Below are 20,667 nucleotides of genomic sequence, written 5' to 3' on the forward strand. Positions count from 1 at the left end.
TGAGGTTGAGCTTTGAGATGTGAAATACCTCAACGCCTTGAATTGACGAAAGCAGACTTTTTTTGCCTGTGATTTACTTTTCTGCGCTTTATAGCATTGCAAAACAAACTTGCAATTTTTTGGGAGTACTCCTCTTCAGCCACTGTATCTTTGCTATGGGGGAGTGAGATGGTGCAGTGATGAGATCAACCGAAACCCTGGTTGCATGACTGAAATTGAGTTTCCATTGATCCCCTTGAAGCCTCCATACATCCTCTTCATAGTTTCCAAAGTTACTCCACTGATCAGAATAGAAGACTGCAGAAATGTACAAGAAAGCACAACAGCTGACCCAGTGTTTGGTACAGTTCCCCTGTGACTGGTGTGTATCCAAGCCACTGCATCTGCACCCATCCATCTCCCCCCACCCCCCCCCATTCATTACATATTTTAAACACGTGCATTTGATAGCAGTGCATACGCAGATAAACTCCGATTCATCCACATCTCTCCGGTGAAGGTCTATCTGTCTCCTGTCTGTTTTCCTCTATCTCTCCTCTCCTCGCTATGGACGTATCGGTATTTACCCTCCCGAATGCAACTTACCTCCCGAATACAACTTGTGGGGGGGGTGATATTTAAATAGAAATGGACACATATACTTCATCTGGTGATGTAACATGATGCACTTGTAAATTGCAGAGCTGTAACAAACAAAATAGCACATTAGTGCGAGTCTAGAGAACACAGGCCCAGTTTCCTCATTTTCTTGAAGAAAGAGAATCATGCCATTCCAGGGAATTGTCTGGTCAACCTCCATTGCACTCCCTCCATAGTAGGCGTATCCTTTCTTAGCCAGGAAACCAACATTACACACAGGTAGTTATCATCATGACTCTATACAATTACAGCCAGATATCTTTACTCCTGTTCTAAAATCCCCTTGCTATGAAGGCCAACATACCATTTGCCTTTCCAATTGCTTGCTGCACCTACGTGCTAGCTTCTAGTTACGCCATTGAAGAAATACTCTGCCTTTCTGTCATTTTTCCACAAAAGTGGGTAATTTGTTACTTTACCATCTGTAGCAACCTTTCCTGAACCTACAGAATTTTGAAAGTTAACCACTAATGCATCCACAACCTCGAGCATCTACTTCAACACTCTGGGATGTAGCTTATCAGGTCCAGGAGATTATATCAGCTTTCAATCCAATTCATTTTTTTGAGCACTATCTTTTTCTAATACTAATTTATTTCAGTTACTAAATTTCACAAACCCCTTAGTTTCGTAGTATTTCTGGGAGATGTTTTCTATCTTCCCCCATAAAGAGAGAGACAAAGTAATTGTTTAGATTCTCTGCCATTTCGACATTCTCTATTATAAGTTCTCCTATTGGCCTCTATTGGACTCTCATTTTTCTTTGCCGATTTTTTTCCTTTTCAGATACCTAAAGATGCATTTACAGTTCACCTTTATGTTTCTCACTATCTTGTGTCTGTGTTCTCTTTTCCCTTCGTCCCACACTCCAAAAATGTGTGTGTTACGTTGATTGGCCCTGCTAAATTGCTCCTTAGTGTCAGGAGGATTAACAGGGTATAGGGGATAGGACCTGGGTAGGATTGTTAGTGCAGGCTTGATGGGCTGAATGGTCTCCTTCTGCACTGTAGGGATTCTGTGATGCATCTGATTTTATCTAGATGGCTGCTAATCTCGTTACTGGGCTGCTGGCAGATTCTCCCTTGTTGCTGGATAGATTACATTCCATCATTCATTTTTAATTAATTCTGGATCTTATTGTTACCAGGCAAATCCATGAAAGTGTTTACTTCGACTTAATTCCTCCAGTCCCCCATGGCATAATGGGCAACAAGACTAAGAATTTTAACAACGCCAGGTTAAAGTCCAACAGGTTTATTTGGTAGCAAATGCCTTTAGCTTTCGGACCTGTTGGACTTTAACCTGGTGTTGTTAAAACTCTTACTCTGTTTACCCCAGCCCAACGCCGGCATCTCCACATCACAACAAGACTCTGCCACTGACCCCAGTCCAATGCAAATTCTTTCACTCCAGCCCACTTGGTGTCTTACACGAAAAAGCCCTCCTCTAATGTTCTTCAACAGGTTGTCTTTGGGCACCCCATCTTCTTTTTCCAGCTGGTGGTGAAAAATCTGCTGCTACTCTGGTATGTCTAGGAAGTGAAATATGTATTCTGCCAGTCTCAATCATCTTGCCATCACAATGTTTAGCAGGTGCCTTGTCCAGTTTCTCTAGCACTTCTGTGTTGGTGATGTTGTCGCTTCATGTGATGCCCCTGATCTTATTTAGGCAATGGAAATACAAGTCCCCCAATCACTAAACGTTGTGCCACAGGTTTGGAAGACCATAAAAAAGCAAATGTAACACAAGGTTTCATTTCTAGAGGGATAGTCTTAAAAAATAGACGTTGTGCTAAAATTTGATTTGAACCTTGTTTAGACCACACTTATTGCATGCAGCTTTGCTCACCATATTATGAAAAGTTTAGTGAGGCACTGGAGAGCGTGTGCAGAGCCAATTTGCAAGGATGACACCAGAAACGTGTAGGTATTCACATCAGGAAAGGATCGATAGTCTGGGTCTCCTTTCTCTTGGGGAAATAAAGAAGGCTGAGGAGTGACCAAATAGAAGGTTTAAAATTATAGAGTGAAAACAGAAAATGTTTTTTCTTGTGGGGAAGAACACAACTAGAAGTCATTAATATAAGTTGGTTGCCAAGATATGCAGAATGGAATGCAGAAGATAGTTCTTTACCCAAAGAGAGGTGAGAATGTGAAATTCATTACCACAGGGAGTGATTGAACTCAATTGTGTGGATGCATTTAAGGGGAAAGTAGACAAGCTTATGGGGTGGAAGGAGATAGGGTGTTCACAATGATAGATTTAGATGTGGAAAGATGGGAGGAGGCTCTGGTGGAAAAACATTGGCATGGACTGGTTGGGCTGAACGATGTGTTTTTGCGCTGTGTATGCAATGTAATACGATATAAAAATGATGCTGTAGTTTTCTAAGGTGGCTTATAACTTGTATAAAGAGCTATATCAAATGAGAAAATGCCAAATTATGTACTTCACTAGTTTATTTTCTACTTACATGTACAAGCTATCCACCAATTCTTCACTTTTTTTAAAAACTGATGTGATGCAATTGGGATCTTACCCATATTACTCTGTTAAAACTGACCTATGTGCTCCCACCTAGTCAGAAACTGAACTATGTGCTTCCAGAGAGGAATTTGGAGGAGTGGGAAGCTGTGAGAATGATCCTTTGACTAGCAAGCTATTTGAAGCAAAATTTCAAAAGAGTTGATGTATAAGGTGATGTAGCACAATTGATGAGCATCTATTTACATCTGCAGATTGAAATATCGTAGATTTCTGATTGAACATTTTCACGTCATAAAAGTGGGAACTAATTGAGATTTTAATTCATTTATTTTGGTTACTTGAACTACATTTCAAATGTCTCATATGCAGTATCACTGAAAATTATTTTGTGACAAAATATTGGTTCAGCTCTGTGCATAAGGAAGTTCAAACCAATTTCAATTCAAGCTTGGAGTCAGTGGCAGAATGTAACAAAACTTTGGAAATCAGCCATAACCTAAAGCATTTTAGTTTTGGATTCTCTAGGTCTAGACTTCCAAGACTCGACTCTTCTAAGTACAATGATCCGCTGCTTGAAAGTTTGATGTGGTGATTGGGTATATTTTGCAGTTGTGGGTGATGTTTTCTTTTTTTTCTTCTCTGCCTTCTACAGAACCTTAACATAAAAACTTTGGCGGATGATGTGGTAAGCCTGTTCTGGAATCTACTGTTCAATGTGCACTTTAATCACTAAATCGTGCATGCTAAAAATTGTAGTTCTTAACATTCCTTTGTAGAAATGGGCATTAGTTGTTATGCTTCGGGAATAACCTGATACTAATGAGAACACGTGTTGCATTTCCTCAGTTTGGCTTGTAGTATTTTAAACCCACTCTCTCAGCTTGCTCAATGAACCTATTTGGTACTCCATAGGATTGCATTAGTTAAAATAGGACTCCTGTCTTAAGATTTTTATGCTTTCAGAGTTTATGACCTCTGTATATACTGTATAGAATAAATTTACAATGGCAAGAGAACCTTGATCTAAAACAGAGACGGACAATGAGTTGGTTAAATTAAATTTTGGAAAATTGAATTCCACAGCCTGGTCTCTGGAAGAAGAAAGAGGTGAAATGGTAAAACCAGTTATGACTTAGCATAAGTATATTTGAGTTCTGACCTTTTCAAGCAATAGGTGATTGTAATTAGTGAGCTCCTTTTAGGAGTAGAAAGTTCACAATTACAATTCAATCTTGCGTATAAAATTTTTTTTCAAATGTATAAACTAAACTGCAATATTTGCAGAGCTATCTTGGCCTCTACTGCATTTGTACTGAGTGGATAAATTGAAAACGGTTGCATTAAACTGGGGATCCCTAATCGTTTGTGCAAACAATTTGAACATTAATGAGATCAATGAATTATACAAGTTATTCCATGTTAACTACTATGCAGATTCAAAATTTATGTTTTAATATGGTAATAAATGGGATTGCCTGTTCCTGGTAACCATTATTTCATTAATCAGCATTCTAACCCAATGAAATTTAAGCCCACGTAAGATAACTTGAAAATGGGATTGCAAGATATATTCTTTTGAGATTGGATTGTTATATTGTGCATGACACAAGCATATTCCATAATGAATGGATTTTCTTGGTGTGTTTCTCATTACATGAAGATATTTTATGTTAAGCTGAATTAATGGGCAGTGACTCAACCTACAGGCACTTCAACAAGATCGATCACGAACAAGCCACTTAAAAGCATCTTTGTACTTAACGAGGTTTTCTTAACTTGCTTGTATTTTGTATGTTCTAACTGTGCATGCCAAGCTAACAACTGATACAAGGCACTTAAAACATTCAACAAAACTATTTTTTTAATTTAGTACCTTGGCACAGCATAGGTAAATCTTCCATTATTGCATGATTATGATGACTTTGCTAGTTTTGAACTAGCTAAATGTGCTTTTCTCCATCATTAGGTTCCCCCATGACCAGCATTAAAAAAAACAGGCAGACAATTTTTAGACTGTTAATAACTGTTTTTGGACTGCATTGTATGTGAGATTGTCTCAGGGTGACTTGTCTAAAAGGTCAAGCCTCTGCTCTACATCTTCCCCAGCAGCAAACTGAGTTCAGGGACTTGTCCTGTGGGTTGCAAAGACCCAAAACTACAACATACCATTGTATGGTATTTTGTGTTGAAGCACTACTGCACTGTGAGATAACTTCATGCAATTTGGTTTATACACATACATACAAGATAAGTTTGAACAGCTGACATTTTGATGCATCTGTCAACATTGGTGCTTCAGTGCTTATAGCTAAGTCTGCAGGGAAACCATATTATAAGAAAAAAATACTTTATTTAGTATCTTGCATGATGACTGGATGTCCCAGTGAACAACTTCTGAAGTGTAACCACCTGTTATGATGTATGAAATGCGGCAACCAATTTAGCCACAGCATGGCTGCACGAACAGCAATGAGATAATAACTAGATAACCCGCTTTGTGAGATGTTGATTGAGGTACAAATATTGTCCAGGACGCATTACTCCCTAGTCGTTTGAAGTAGAGCCACGGAATCTTTTATGCCCATCTTTATTGTCTCATCCAAAAGATGACAACTCTGACAGTGCTCCATTGAAGTATCAGCCTCGACTGTTGTGCTCACATTGGAGTGTGATTTGAATCCGCAGTGTTGTTACTCAGTCAAGAGTGCTACCAAATAAATCATGGCTGGTGAAGTGGAATTTTTTATTCAAGATTCATATTGTTTATCCTCATTTTGGTTTAAAGGAATCTTTCTAGAACAAGGGCAAAAAGTTATTTTAAAGCAAGCTATGACTGCATGTATATTCGTGAGAGTTTATGATCTTCTAAGATGTTAGGTGCATCAAATTTCCAAGTAAATTGTAAACCAAATTATCCTCCTCTAATTTCCTCTGTGCATGGGCATTTGAAAGGTATAAAGTGTAGCTTTTAATTTGGTACTCAACAATAATTATAAAGCTTTGTCACAAATGAAGCATGAGATTGTATCTTTTTCACATATAAAATCCCTGGAAATGTGCATGCTTTTGTAAAGAATGTGCTTGTAATAGAATATTTTAGACAAAATATAAATACAAGAAGTTTTTTGTGGAATGATTTTAATATAATTTATTTATTTTGACAGCGTGACAGATTAACCAGTTTTCGAAAGTCAGCTACGAAAAAAGAGAAACCTCACATACAACATCCTACTGACTCTCAGACAGCTATGTGCGACTTGCCACTCGCACAACCAGTTTTTGAGGAATGTTTTATGAATCTTTCTGAGAAGGAGATTTTAGATCTCTTTGAAAAGATGATGGTAAGTACTGTTGTTTTTAAAATTAAATACTAATAAAATAAATTTGAATAAAATTAAATTTTATAATTTCTGTAAGACTTAACTGACGAAACATTTTCAGACATTTCTAACTCCAAATGACAAACTGTAATATTACTAATAGTTGTGTGCATGTGTAGCTGCGCTTCTAGAGACATTTATGTGATGTAGTGTGCTGCACAATATTTTTTTTAAATTGTGCAACATGTAGCAGGGTCAGCTTTTGTTCAAAGATCTCAAAACTACCGTTCCTTTTTTAATGCAGTAAATGTGGATATTATTATATTCACCTGGTGAAGTCCTGCAGAATATTTTTTGATATTTTACAAAAGTGAGAGCTTATTTTTACAAGACTTTTTATTTTGAAGGAAGCTGAGAAAGAGGAGACTTTATCAATATTTTTAGGTCATTATTGATGTAAATGTGTTTTCATAAAATAAGCCCTTGGGTTACACTGGTAAATTATATGACACAATTATATTTCAAGAATTGCCAGGTGAAGTCAAAGTCACGATCGCACAAACCATTTTCACATCCTGGGGTAATACTAAATTTGCCTCACATTGTCGGAGGTGACCATTATGTTATGTAGTGCCGACACCTTTGCTGAACCATGTTGCATGATATATGTTGCTGACTTGGAAGCACTGGACATGAAAACAAACTATTTGCTCTAATTTCTTGATGATTATAGCATTATCCACCTACATGCTGTAAATGAGGAAGTTCCATTAGCTACATATTGTAGGATTGCCTTCTATTCCACCCATTCCTAACTTTATTTGTGTACCCACACTTTTTTTGTTTTATACTTTTCTTTTTACTGTCCTAATTAGTATGTCATGTGGCTTTCTTTATTAGTTAAACTAGCAACTGCCGATTATTGTATCTAAATTTCAATTAGTTCTTAAGAATTTGATCATAACCTGTCAAGGACATCCTCTTCTCGCTCCTCCCTAAACAGCGTTGTGTGCTTTTCCCACCCCCATTAACCATTGGAACGTAAGAAAAGTTGCAGAGGAAAAGACTGGCTGGTCCATTGAGACTGTCTCAAACAGTTAATTTGCAATTCAACATTGTTCTTTGCCCAGGACAAAAAAGCCGAGAATTTTGAGCCTTCAATAATATTTACAGTGCCTCATTTGTGGTATTATTCTGCTGAATTTTTCTACTTTTACTGCGGTTTTAATACATTTCCTGTGATTAGGTGCCCCAAACTGTGTGTAATATTTTAACTGTGATTAACCAATGACTTGGAGAAGGAGCATTTGGTGCCATGGACATTAGGAAGGAAGAAGGTGCAATAGATAATTACAATAAGTATTGGTGGCTTTCACTCCCTGCCTCAGTTTCAGGTATTGGTGAATTTCGCTCTCTGCTCTGTTTCCGTAGTTGGTAAATTTCACTCCCTGCTCTGTTTTAGGCATTGGCGGATTTCATCCATGTCTCAGTTTTAGTTTTAGTTATTGGTGGATTTCACTCTCTTGCTCATTGCAACACTTGTGCTTGCATGAGAAGATGCCTATGAAGGGAAGCAAGCATTTGGCAGGGTGTGGAGGGGGTGGTGGTGAATGAATAGTGGGCGTTGAAGAGGAAACATTCCTTTTGGAATGCTGATTGGACAGGGAAAAGTTTGGGGTAGTGTCATTGTGATGCAAGTGGCGGAATTATTTCAATAGAGTTGTCTTAGACTCTTGAATGTGTGCAGCCTGTGGGATGGAAGATGAGGTCAAGCGGAAGCAGTAAGAGCAAAAGTACAGGAAATGAGGCAGTGAGACCCATGTCAACCATGGTGAAGTGAAATCCTTGACTGAGGAAACATGAAGACATTGGAAGGTGGTACCAGCAGAGCAGATGCAATGGAGACCGAGAAAGTGGGAGAATAGAATGAAGACCTTTCAGGAAATGGAATGGAAGTTTAATAACAGTATTGGGGTGAATCTGAATGAAATAAGAGTGCTACAAGTTCAGAGGGAGATAAATCAGAGTGAGGAAGAGAAGAGAGTGAGAGAACCATGATAGCCGTCAGTTTGTAATTTTAAAAAAATCTATTCTGGCGAGGGGGCTGGGGTAAGAGTGCAAGTGGAATGGAAATTCTGAAGATGGGAGAGAATTTGGTTTTGTGCCAAGAATAGGGAGAGCTGAACTGTCAGAGGGGCAGCTCTGAGGAGGCACTGCAATGTTAGAGAGTCAGGGGTAACAGTATGGAATGGGATACCTGCCCTTCTCTTGTATCCTTGTCACTGTCCGGGGTCACAAATAATCTTCCAAATCAAATAGTGATTTGCTTGCACTTTCAATGTATTATACTGCATCCGCTACTCAACGATGCAAACTAAGTTTTGTTGAAGTCTGTTATGTTCAGTTTGCGAGTGTGACTCTGAGCTTTGGGAAGTTTATCAATTTACTTCTCAGCCCCACTCTACTCTGAAATCTGTTCTCAGCCTCATACACTGTTCCAGTGGAGTTCACTGGAAGTTCAAGGAACAGCATTTTTTATCATTCAGCTTTTAGCAACATTCTAGAGTCAACATTAAGTTGAATAATTTCAGATCATAAACACTGCTGCTTTTTTTTTGAACATCATATTTTTGCATGAACATTTTTGAACAAGGATATTGGAAAACTAGAAAGGGTGCAGAAAAGGTTTACTAGGATGCTATCAGGACTTGATGGTTTCAACTATAATGAGAGGCTGGATAGACTGGGACTTTTTTATCTGAAGCGTAGGAGGCTGAGGGGTGATCTTATAGAGGTCTATAAAATAATGAGGGACATAGATGAGGTAGATAGTCAACATCCTTTTCCAAAGGTAGGGGAGTCCAAAACTAGAGGGCATAGGTTTAAGGTGAGGAGAGAGATACAAAAGGGTCCAGAGGGGCAATTTTTTCCCACTGAGGGTGGTCAGTGCCTGGAATGAGCTGCCAGAGGCAGTAGTAGAGGCGTTACAATTTTGTCTTTTAAAAGCATTTAAACAGTTACATGGCTAAAATGGGTATAGAGGGATATGGGCCAAATGCAGCCAATTGGGATTAGCTTAGTGGTAAAAACTGGACGGCATGGACAAGTTGGGCCGAAGGGCCTGTTTCCATGCTGCAAACCTCTATGACTCTATCATAAGAGGTAATGATTCTGCTGTTGCTATTTTCAGTTCTTTTGCACTCATCTCATCTCTTTCTTTACTTGTCCCATTACCATCCCTTTTTGCCTTGCACTATCATCCTGTTTTGTCATGTAATCACTCCTGCCTTGCACCTGATTACAGATTTTCATTTCTGTTTTTGTGCTTCCTTGCTCCCTTTCCTGCCTCTGTACATGCTTAAAACCTGTTACATCTCTGACCGTTGCCAGTTCTGAAGAAAGGTGAATACCTGAAATGTTAACGCTATTGCTTTTTCCACAGAAGCTGTCTGACCTGCTGAGTATTGCTAGTGTTTTCTGTTTTGGAATCGTAGTGTAGTATAGCACAGAAAGCCCCCTGTGTCTGAGCCGGCCCTTTCAAAGAGCAATGTGCGTTCCAGCCAATTGTTTATTCTCCAATGTGCTTTTCTTCAAGTGTTTATCCAATTCCACTTTGAAGATTACTACTGATATCATATCAGGCAGTGCATTCCAAATCCCAATCGCTTTTTTGCACGGAAAGGTTTTCTCACCTTTGCTTATCAAACCTTCAGCCTTTGGAAACTATTTCTTTAAATTTACTCTCGGTAAATCCTTTATGATCTTAAACAGATCTATGAAATCCCCTCTTGGTCTTCTTTGGTCTAACTAGAACAAACCCAGCTTTACAGTCTATATACCTAACTGTTGATCCCTTATAGAGTCATAGAGATATACAGCACGGAAACAGGCCTTTTGGCCCAACTCATCCATGCCTCCCTGAGACTGTTCTCGTAAATCTCTTCTGTGCCCTCTTCAAAGCCTTCACGTCCTTCTTAAAGTGTTTTACCCAGCATTGGAAACAATTCCCCAGCTTGAGCCGAGCTAATGCCTTATATAGATTTAGCACAATCTCATTGCTTTTGTACTCTGCTTTTGTTTAGAAAGCCACAGATCTCGCATACAATGTTAATTGCTTTGAAGTGGCAAGAAAAGTTTTCTGCACAAAATCCCTCAATCTCTCTCTTTGTATATCCTTTAAAATTGCGTTATTAGTATGTATTGTATCTGCTCATTTTTCCAAAATGTGTATCTGTATCAAATTTTAGCCTCTACTTGTCCACCCCTTCTATCAGTCTGTCTTGTCCTTTTAAAGTCAATTGCAGTTATGCTCATTATTACATTTCCAAGTTTTGTGTCATCTGCAAATTTTGAATTGTGCTCTGTAACTGTTATTAATTTATTAATGTTATTAATTTACATCAGAAGCAGCAATAGTCCTAGCACTGAACCTTACAGAACTTCATTGTACATCTCCCTCCAGTGCGTAAAACAGACATTTATCACATTAGTTTGTTTTCTATGCCTGAGCCAATTTTGTATCTGTACAGTTACTAATCTGTTTTTCCCATAGGCTTGCTTGCAAAATTGAAGCCCAGTGTGTGAAACTCAGCTTACGAAAGAGCAAATGTGCAAACATCAATTGCCTTGGTTCCATCCATGCACTTTTTCTCAACCTTATCAAATGCCTTTGCTCTTAATAATTTTGTGCGTGCTTTTTTCTTTAGTCATTTGTGCTTGTCAAAGTGGCTGTAAATTTTCTTCTTATTGTCACTCATCATTGAGTAAAATGGAAAAGGTGGCCAAATCATGGCTTACAAGCTAAATTAGTGATAGTATTAGGTCCAACAGAGAGGCATACAAATTGGTCAAGAGAAACAACAGACCTGAGGATTGGGAGCATTTTAGTGTTCAGTAAAGGAGGACCAAGGGACTGAATAAGAAGGGGAAAATAGAATACAATAGTAAGCTTGCGGGGAACATAAAAACTGACTGTAAAAGTTTCTGTAGGGATGTGAGGAGAAAAAGATTGGTGAAGATAAATGTATGTCCTTTGTAATCAGAAACAACGGAATTTATAATACGGAACAAAGAAATGGCTGACTAACTGAATATACAGTTTGGTTCTGTCACAGAGGAGGACACAAATAAGATAGCAGAAATGTTTAGAACACATGTATTGAGATGGATAGAAAACTGGTTGACAGACAGGAAACAAAGAGTAGGAATAAACAGGTCTTTTTCCAAATGGCAGGCAGTGACTAGTGGGGTACCGCAGGGATCCGTGCTGGAGCTCCAGCTATCGACCATTATTAATGATTTAAATGAAGGAACTAAATGTAATATCTCCAGATTTGCAAATGATATAAAGCTGAGTGGGAGGGTAATCTGTGAAGAGGGCGCAGAGATCCTTCAGTGTGATTTGAACAAGTTGAATGAGTGGATAAATGACTCGCGGATGCAGTATATTTTGGATAAATGTGAGGTTATCCACTTTGGTAGCATAAATGGGAAAGCAGATTACCATCTGAATGGCTATAAATTAGAAGAGGGGAATGTGCAGTGAGACCTGGGGTGTCCTTGTACACCAGTCACTGAAGGTAAGCATGCAGGTGCAGCAGGCAGTAAAAAAGAGAAATGGTATGTTGGCTTTCATAGCAAGAGGTTTCAAGTACAGGAACAGGGATGTCTTGATGTAATTGCACAGAGCCTTGGTGAGGCCACACCTGGAATATTGCGTGAAGTTTTGGCCTCCAAATCTGAACAAGGATGTTCTTGCTATTGAGGGAGTACCGATTATTTAGGGTTTACCAGACTAATTCCTGGGATGGCAGGATTGACATATGAGGAGAGATTGAGATTGTATTAGCTGGCGTTCAGAGGAATGAGGGAGGATCTCATAAAAACCTATAAAATTCTAACAGGATTAGATGGGATAGATGCAAGAAGGACGTTCCCGATGGTGGGGATGTCCAGAACCAAGGGTCATAATTTGAGGATACAAGGTATACTGTTTAGGACAGGGATGAGGAGATATTTCTTCACCCAGAGAGTGGTCAGCCTGTGGAATTTGTTACCAAAGAAATTGGTTAAGGCCAAAACATTGTATGTTTTTCAAGAAGCAGTTAGATATAGCACTTGAGGTGAAGGGGATCAAAGGATATGGGGAAAGGCAGGATCAAGAATTGGATGATCAGCCATGATCATAATGAATAGTGACCCAGGCTCTAAGGGCCTCCTCCTGCTCCTATTTTTTATCCTTGTCAGACTAACTGACCTGTAGTTGTCCAGTTTATCCTCCTCCCTGATTTTAAATAAGGTCATAACATTTATGATCCTTGGACACCACCTTGTACCTGAGGAGGATTGGGAGATTATGGTCAATATTGTTGCAATTTGTGAACTTGCTTCTCTCAACAACCTAAGACTTCATCCAGACCAGGTGATATCCACTAAAAGTTGGTTGACAGCACCATCTGAACCTTCAATCTTTACCATTGAGAAGAAAAAGGGTCGCAGGGACCACTACAAGATCCCCACCAAGTTTCACGTCACCCTAACATAATGTTCTCTCAAATGCTGAAACAGAATCTCGACATTTCCTTCCAGGCATCACTGCAAGTGCACTTGCACAACATGGACTGCAATAGTTCAAGAAAGCAGCTCATCACCACCTGAAGGACAATTAGGGTAGCTTTGCTGGTGCCACTCTCATTCTCTGAACAAATTAAAAATCAGTATGGCTAGCTTTTATTGTACCTCTTTATCGACTTTTAAAAATCTCACTTAGTATTCTGGCAGCCTCCTGTTTACCATAATTTTGGCAGAGTCTTTTTCTTGGTAAACATGAATGCAATGGACCAATAGATCTCCATTTCAGTCCTTAATCAATCCCACTTTTCCTCTGCTGATTTATTCTTGTCTGTTTGCTCCTCTTATTGCTTTTTCTCTCTCTACTTTTAATATTCAACCTTATTTTCCTTTGTATTATCAAGCTGACACCTGCCTGATGCCTATTTTTTCACTTTATCTTATTCTAACTCCTTTGTCATCTCAGAGCTAGGGTTTTATTTGCGCTCCATTTCCTTCTTGAAGTGTTTCTGATTGTATCTGAACTATCCTATCTTTAAAGGCCACTCACTCATTGTCCATGACAAAATTGAGACAGTCATACATACTGTAGACTGTCTAATTTCCATTGCAAACACTTTGATAACACGGCAATGTCACTAGTTAAAACAAATAGTAGATTTTTCAGGAATATAATAACAAAAATAATTGAATGCTTTCAAATTCAAAACTAGTTACTATCTATTTGTAGTGCGGCTGTGTTCAAGGTTGATGTGCAGTTTCTGTTATCCGCAAAATGCAGCTAACGTACCCTGGACATTGAGCCAGTTTTGCTGAGGTAACATCACATTGACATCTTTGCTCAAGCTGGTTCGCAAAAGTCAAAATTTAAATCTCCTATGAATCGGCTCAATAAAGCAAGATAATTAGTTTGTTATTGGCATAAGAACAGCATTGCCAGCAAATGAATGATTCGTCAACTTTTTAAACCGAGCAGATTAATTGACTGATTTAATGCTCTTGGTCTTCCTTTTTAATAGGTTTCAGTTTAATGCTAGTCACTGTTGACTTCAATTAACTAATTACTACAATAGAGCATGACACGTCTATGTGGCTTCAATTGACTACTGGTCACAGGTTGTGGATCAATTTGAAGTATTGGCAGAATAAGAATTAAGCTGTTACTTGGACATAAATCATTCTGAAACTCCAGACTTATGTTTCCTATTCAAATGTGTTTGTACACTAGTTTAAAACATAAACATGAATTCACAAGGTAATAGGAACGTTATTCAACCCATTTCTGGAAAGACCTTCAAGTTTCTCCTCTGATTTCATTATTTATTAATTTCTTAAATCACTCCAATATTTTTCATTTTTAGTTTGTAAGCATGTTGATGACTCCCCCTTTTTCCCTTGGAAATTAATGTTCCTCTGTTTGGGGAGGACATAGTTGCTCAAGTCTTGTCCAGTGAATACTTGGAAGAGGGAACTGTTAATATTTACTGTTTTGTAATCACCCTGCTTGTATCTCTTATGGTTTTCACCTCATCTCGTAATTATCGACTTAGATTGTAATTCTAAATTTGTTTTTGTATCTTTCAATACAATGGCCCATAACTTCCAGGTTTCCCAGCATCGCATTTAAGATTCCCCAATGATGCACAGGAGAAATCCCTCCAGGATTCCCCATGTAAGGGTTTACCTGATGTGGAGATGCTGGCGTTGGACTGGGGTAATCACAGTAAGAAGTCTCTGGTGTTGTGAGACTTCTTACAGGGTTTACCTGGCCAGAGGTGTTAACTTCCTCTGGACAATTGCACTGCGCTGGGAACCATCCGAAGTAATTTAAATTGCGAAGTTCAGATGATTCTACCACTTTTAACCTGATGGTTACTCTATCTTTGCCCACCACCCTTCCAAATTTTCTCTGGCTCCAGTACAGGACGCATGCATGCACACCCAACCTCTCATTCTTTTCCTTCTGGCTCCCCTGTAAGCCACTGATCCTTACAGCAGATACTGATGCACAAAGTGGTTAGTACTGCTGCCTCACAGCGCCAGGGACCTAGGCTCAATTCTGGCCTCGGGTTACTGTGTGTGTGGAGTCTGCACATTCTGCCAGGGTCTGTTCCGGTTTCCTCTGGATGTTCCGGTTTCCTCCCACAGTCCAAAGATCTGTGGGCTATGTTGATTGGCCACGCTAAATTGACCTTAGTGTCAGGGGATTAGCAGGGTAAATATGTGGGTTTATGGAAATATGGCCTGGGTGGGATTGTGGTTGGTGCAGACTCGATGGGCTGAATGGCCGCCTCCTGCACTGTAGAGATTCTATAATTCTGAAAAGGAGGCATTACCTACCTCTCTGCATCCCAGTTACTTTGCACTGATGCTGCTGGGGGTGCAGTGCACAGCTCCTGTCTCTCAGCCTGAGTGTGAAAGGGTGGGCGAGATGGGAGCTGTGCAATTTCAGCCAAGGTAAGTCTGTCGCGAGTGGCATCTGATGGAAATTCCCACTCTGCGGAAGTTACGGGCCAAGATGTTTGTATTTTCTTTCTAGGTCTCTCCACCCTTTCAATCAATTTCACATGGTTCTGCATGCATTCTGATGAGCACCTTCCCTTGCAGGATTTGGCGAGCACAGTTTTACTTTTTAAAGTAAAAGTTTATTTTTTAGTCACAAGTAAGGCTTACATTAACACTGCAATGAAGTTACTGTGAAATTCCCCTACTTCCCTGTGCACAATGGTTCCATTTTTCTGGCCTGAAAAAAAAAGGTGAACGTATCAGTGAATGATTCTTTAGCAAATTAGGAATTGAATGCTGAATATTTTTATCAATTGATTTGCTGTGCTTCAGACTGAGAGGTTATTTTTTAGCCCTCTGATTGGGTTTCTCTTTGATATCATCTGAAAGCTTTATTGTCAGTTTTCAATGTTTTATTTCATTTTACTCTCTGGTGATTTGTTTGGAGATGACATACACTGTTAAGACCTAACTATACGCAAATGTGCACAGTTATTGCTTTGTCCAAGGGAGCACTGTTATCTGTATGGCGACTGATGGGATGAAATGAAAACTACTTGCACTTCAGTTATTGTCATTGAGTCAAGTTACAATCCATAGAAATGTGATTGTACCAACACTGGACATTCTGGTCTACATTCTATCAATGTCATCATAGTAGTTCTCATCATACATGATTCTGATTAGACCATCCTAATTTATTTAGCACTACTATAGTTTTTAGAAGATGTATAAATGCTGTAAGTGAGATTATTAGACTGTTAAATAGTATGGCCGGAATCTTTGAATGCACTTTATTGTTCACATATCTCGCCAAAGCTTCTTTGACTGCAGTTCCCAACCCTACAATCTCTATCTAACCCCTACAGGATAAGGGCAGCAGGTGCAGGGGAACACCTACCTCCAAGATACGTCCAAGTTCCTCTTCAAGTCACAGACCATCCTGACTAGATTGCATTCTTTAATCATCATGAAGTGAAACTCCTGGAACTCCCTATGTAACAGCACTGTGGGAGTATATTCACAACACAGACTGCACTGGTGAACATCTGCTTGAGGGGAATTGGTGATTGGCAATAAATTCTGGCCTTGCCAGTGATGTCCACATCTTGTGAATAAATACGGTTTACAATCCTTGACTAGGTCTGACCGAGGGAATTTTCCTCTCTTTACTCAAGTCATTTTCTGGTTTATAGAAACATAGAAAAAACATAGAAAAACTACAGCACAAAACAGGCCCTTCGGCCCCACAAGTTGTGCCGAACATATCCCTACCTTTTAGGCCTACCTATAACCCTCCATCCTATTAAGTCCCATGTACTCATCCAGGAGTCTCTTAAAAGACCCTATTGCGTTTGCCTCCACCACCACTGACGGCAGCCGATTCCACTCGCCCACCACCCTCTGTGTGAAAAACTTCCCCCTAACATTTCCCCTGTACCTACCCCCCAGCACCTTAAACCTGTGTCCTCTTGTAGCAGCCATTTCCACCCTGGGAAAAAGCCTCTGAGAGTCCACCCGATCTATGCCTCTCAACATCTTATATACCTCTATAAGGTCTCCTCTCATCCTACGTCTCTCCAAGGAGAAAAGACCGAGCTCCCTCAGCCTATCCTCATAAGGCATGCCACTCAATCCAGGCAACATCCTTGTAAATCTCCTCTGCAAACTTTCAATCTTTTCCACATCCTTCCTGTAATGAGGAGATATTATATCCAAGAGATATTCCATTGTCTTTTGCATACATTCAAAGAACAGTACAGCACAGGAAACAGGCCCTTTGGCCCTCCAAGCCTGTGCCGCTCATTGGTCCAACTAGACCATTCATTTGTATCCCTCCATTCCCAGACTGCTCATGTGACTATCCAGGTAAGTCTTAAACGATGCCAGCGTGTCTGCCTTCACCACCCTACTTGGCAGCGCATTCCAGGCCCCCACCACTCTCTGTGTAAAAAAAACGTCCCTCTGATATCGGAGTCATACCTCGCCCCCCTCACCTTGAGCCCGTGACCCCTCCTGATCGTCACCTCCGACCTGGGAAAAAGCTTCCCACTGTTCACCCTATCTATACCCTTCATAATTTTGTACACCTCTATTAGGTCTCCCCCCATTCTCCGTCTTTCCAGGGAGAACAAGCCCAGTTTACCCAATCTCTCCTCATAGCTAAGACCCTCCATACCAGGCAACATCCTGGTAAACCTTCTCTCCACTCTCTCTAAAGCCTCCATATCCTTCTGGTAGTGCGGCGATCAGAACTGGACTCAGTACTCCAAATGTGGCCTAACCAGCGTTCTATACAGCCACAACATCAGACTCCAGCTTTTATACTCTATACCCCGTCCTATAAAGGCAAGCATACCATATGTCTTCTTCACCACCACCTTCACCTGTGCTGCCACCTTCAAGGATTTGTGGACTTGCACACCTCGGTCCCTCTGTGTTTCTATACTCTTGATGGCTCTGCCATTTATTGTATAACTCCCCCCTACATTAGTTCTTCCAAAATGCATCACTTCGCATTTATCCGGATTAAACTCCATCTGCCATTTCTCCGCCCAATTTTCCAGCCTATCTATATCCTGCTGTATTGTCCGACAATGTTCATCGCTATCCGCAAGTCCAGCCATCTTCGTGTCATCCGCAAACTTGCTGATAACACCAGTTACACCTTCTTCCAAATCATTTATATATGTATATATATATATCACAAATAGCAGAGGTCCCAGTACAGAGCCCTGCGGAACACCATTGGTCACAGACCTCCAGCCGGAAAAAGACCCTTCGACTGCTACCCTCTGTCTCCTGTGGCCAAGCCAGTTCTCTACCCATCTAGCCACCTCTCCTTGTATCCCATGAGCCTTAACCAACCTGCCATGAGGGACTTTGTCAAATGCCTTACTGAAATCCATATAGACGACATCCACGGCCCTTCCTTCGTCAACCGTTTTTGTTACTTCCTCAAAAAACTCCTCCAAATTTGTAAGGCATGACCTCCCTCTTACAAAACCATGCTGTCTGTCACGAATGAGATTGTTCCGTTCTAAATGCGCATACATCCTGTCTAAGAATCCTCTCCAATAACTTCCCTACCACGGACGTCAAGCTCACTGACCTATAATTACCCGGGTTATCCCTGCTACCCTTCTTAAATAACGGTACCACATTCGCTATCCTCCAATCCTCAGGGACCTCACCTGTGTCCAAAGAAGAGACAAAGATTTACGTCAGAGGCCCAGCAATTACATCTCTTGTCTCCCTGAGCAGTCTAGTATAGATGCCATCAGGCCCTGGGGATTTGTCAGTTTTAATGTTACCTAAAAAACTTAACACTTCCTCCCTTGTAATGGAGATTCTCTCTAACGGGTCAACACCTCCCTCTGAGACACTCCCAGTCAACAAATCCCTCTCCTTTGTGAATACTGATGCAAAGTATTCATTTAGGATCTCCCCTATTCCCTTGGGTTCTAAGCATAATTCCCCTCCTTTGTCCCTGAGAGGTCCGACTTTTTCTCTGACAACTCTTTTGTTCCTAACATATGAATAAAATGCCTTAGGATTCTCCTTAATCCTGTCTGCCAAGAACATTTCATGACTTCTTTTTGTCCTTCTAACTCCCCGTTTGAGTTCTTTCCTACTCTCTCTGTATTCCTCCAGAGCTCCATCCGTTTTCAGTTGCCTGGACCTAATGTACGCCTCTCTTTTCTTTTTGATCAGATCCTCAATTTCCCTGGTTATCCACGGCTCTTGAATCCTATCTTTCCTATCCTTCCTTTTTACAGGCACATGCCTGTCCTGCAGCCTTATCAACTGTTCCTTAAAAGACTCCCACATGCCAGATGTAGACTTACCCCCGAACAGCCTCTCCCAATCAACGGCCACCAATTCCTGCTTAATCCGGCTATAGTTAGCCTTCCCCCAATTTAGCACCCTACCCTTAGGACAACACTCGTCCTTGTCCATTACTATCCTAAAGTTAACAGAGTTGTGGTCTCTATTTGCCACATGTTCCCCTACCGAAACTTTGACGACCTGACCGGGCTCATTTCCCAGAACTAGATCCAGTATAGCCCCTCTCTAGTTGGGCTATCTACATACTGTTCCAAAGAACCTTCCAGTACGCATTTTACAAATTCCTCCCCATCCAGACCCCCAGCCCTATGCACTTTCCAGTCTATACCAGGGAAATTGAAGTCTCCCACTACAACAACCCTATTTTTTCTGCACATATCCAGAGTCTCCTGACATATCCATTCCTCCACTTCCCATGGGCTGTTGGGTGGCCTGTAGTATACCCCAGCATAGTGATTGCACCTTTCCTGTTTCTGAGCTCCACCCACAGCGACTCATTACATGACCCCTCTAAATTGTCTACCCTCTGCACCGCTGTAATATGCTCCCTAACTAATACCGCTACTCCCCCACCTTTTTTAGCCCCTTCTCTGTCTCGCCTAAAACACTTATACCCCAGAATATTCAGCTGTCATTCCTGTCCTTTTAACCATGTCTCCGTCACCGCAACCACGCTCAAATTCCACGTAAGCATTAAGGCCCTAAGTTCATCTGTCTTACCCGTTACGCTCCTCGCATTGAAGCAGATGCACTCCAGACCTCCAGGCCCACTCAGGTCATCCTGCTCCAGAATGCTCTTCTCCTTAGCTAGCCTTGCCCTGGCCCCCAGCTCGACCCCAGCCTCAGCACTTACTGACCTTCAAATTCTACTTGCTGACATTGAAAATTGGGATCTTTATCTCCACTTTATTTCACAGTTTATTCAAATAGTTGTTTGGTCTCGTATTTTCCAATTCTTTTCCAATTCTTTTCCAATGTTATCATCTAGCTCAGCAGCTACTTTGCTGAGTTAAGTTGTCTTTGTTTCAGAAACGTTATACAAGCTGAACAGTTTCACATGCATACTTAGTCAACTGCAGATTTTTTCTTCCATGGACACTGACTGCTCCTTAGGCTCATTCAATTCACTGTTAGATCTTCAGTTTGTTTCTTAAAATTTTCCTTATCTATTTTGAAGTCTTGGTTTACTCTTCTAAATCACGCCTCATTCTTTTTGTTCTTCAAATCATATTGAGATTCAAGCATTTCATTGCTCTTTTCATAACGAAATTCCAACATTTTGTCAGTTTTGGTTTTT

The 20,667-nt window shown here is 40.4% G+C and overlaps 1 protein-coding gene across 5 annotated transcripts in view; it reads left to right on the plus strand.

Annotated features, from left to right (window-relative positions):
- The window catches only part of diaph2 (diaphanous-related formin 2), an 852,337-nt gene that overhangs the window by 88,931 nt on the left and 742,739 nt on the right, over positions 1 to 20,667 (plus strand). For 3 of the 5 annotated variants that reach the window (XM_078211680.1, XM_078211678.1, XM_078211682.1), the window contains exons 2-3: positions 3,779 to 3,811; positions 6,291 to 6,467. In XM_078211680.1, coding sequence (XP_078067806.1) covers positions 3,779 to 3,811; positions 6,291 to 6,467 — 210 coding nt within the window. The remainder of the gene's footprint in view (positions 1 to 3,778; positions 3,812 to 6,290; positions 6,468 to 20,667) is intronic. The other 2 variants (XM_078211681.1, XM_078211683.1) reach the window with 1 other exon arrangement.

Source organism: Mustelus asterias, chromosome 4 (assembly GCF_964213995.1).
Source record: "Mustelus asterias chromosome 4, sMusAst1.hap1.1, whole genome shotgun sequence".
Lineage (NCBI taxonomy): Eukaryota > Metazoa > Chordata > Chondrichthyes > Carcharhiniformes > Triakidae > Mustelus > Mustelus asterias.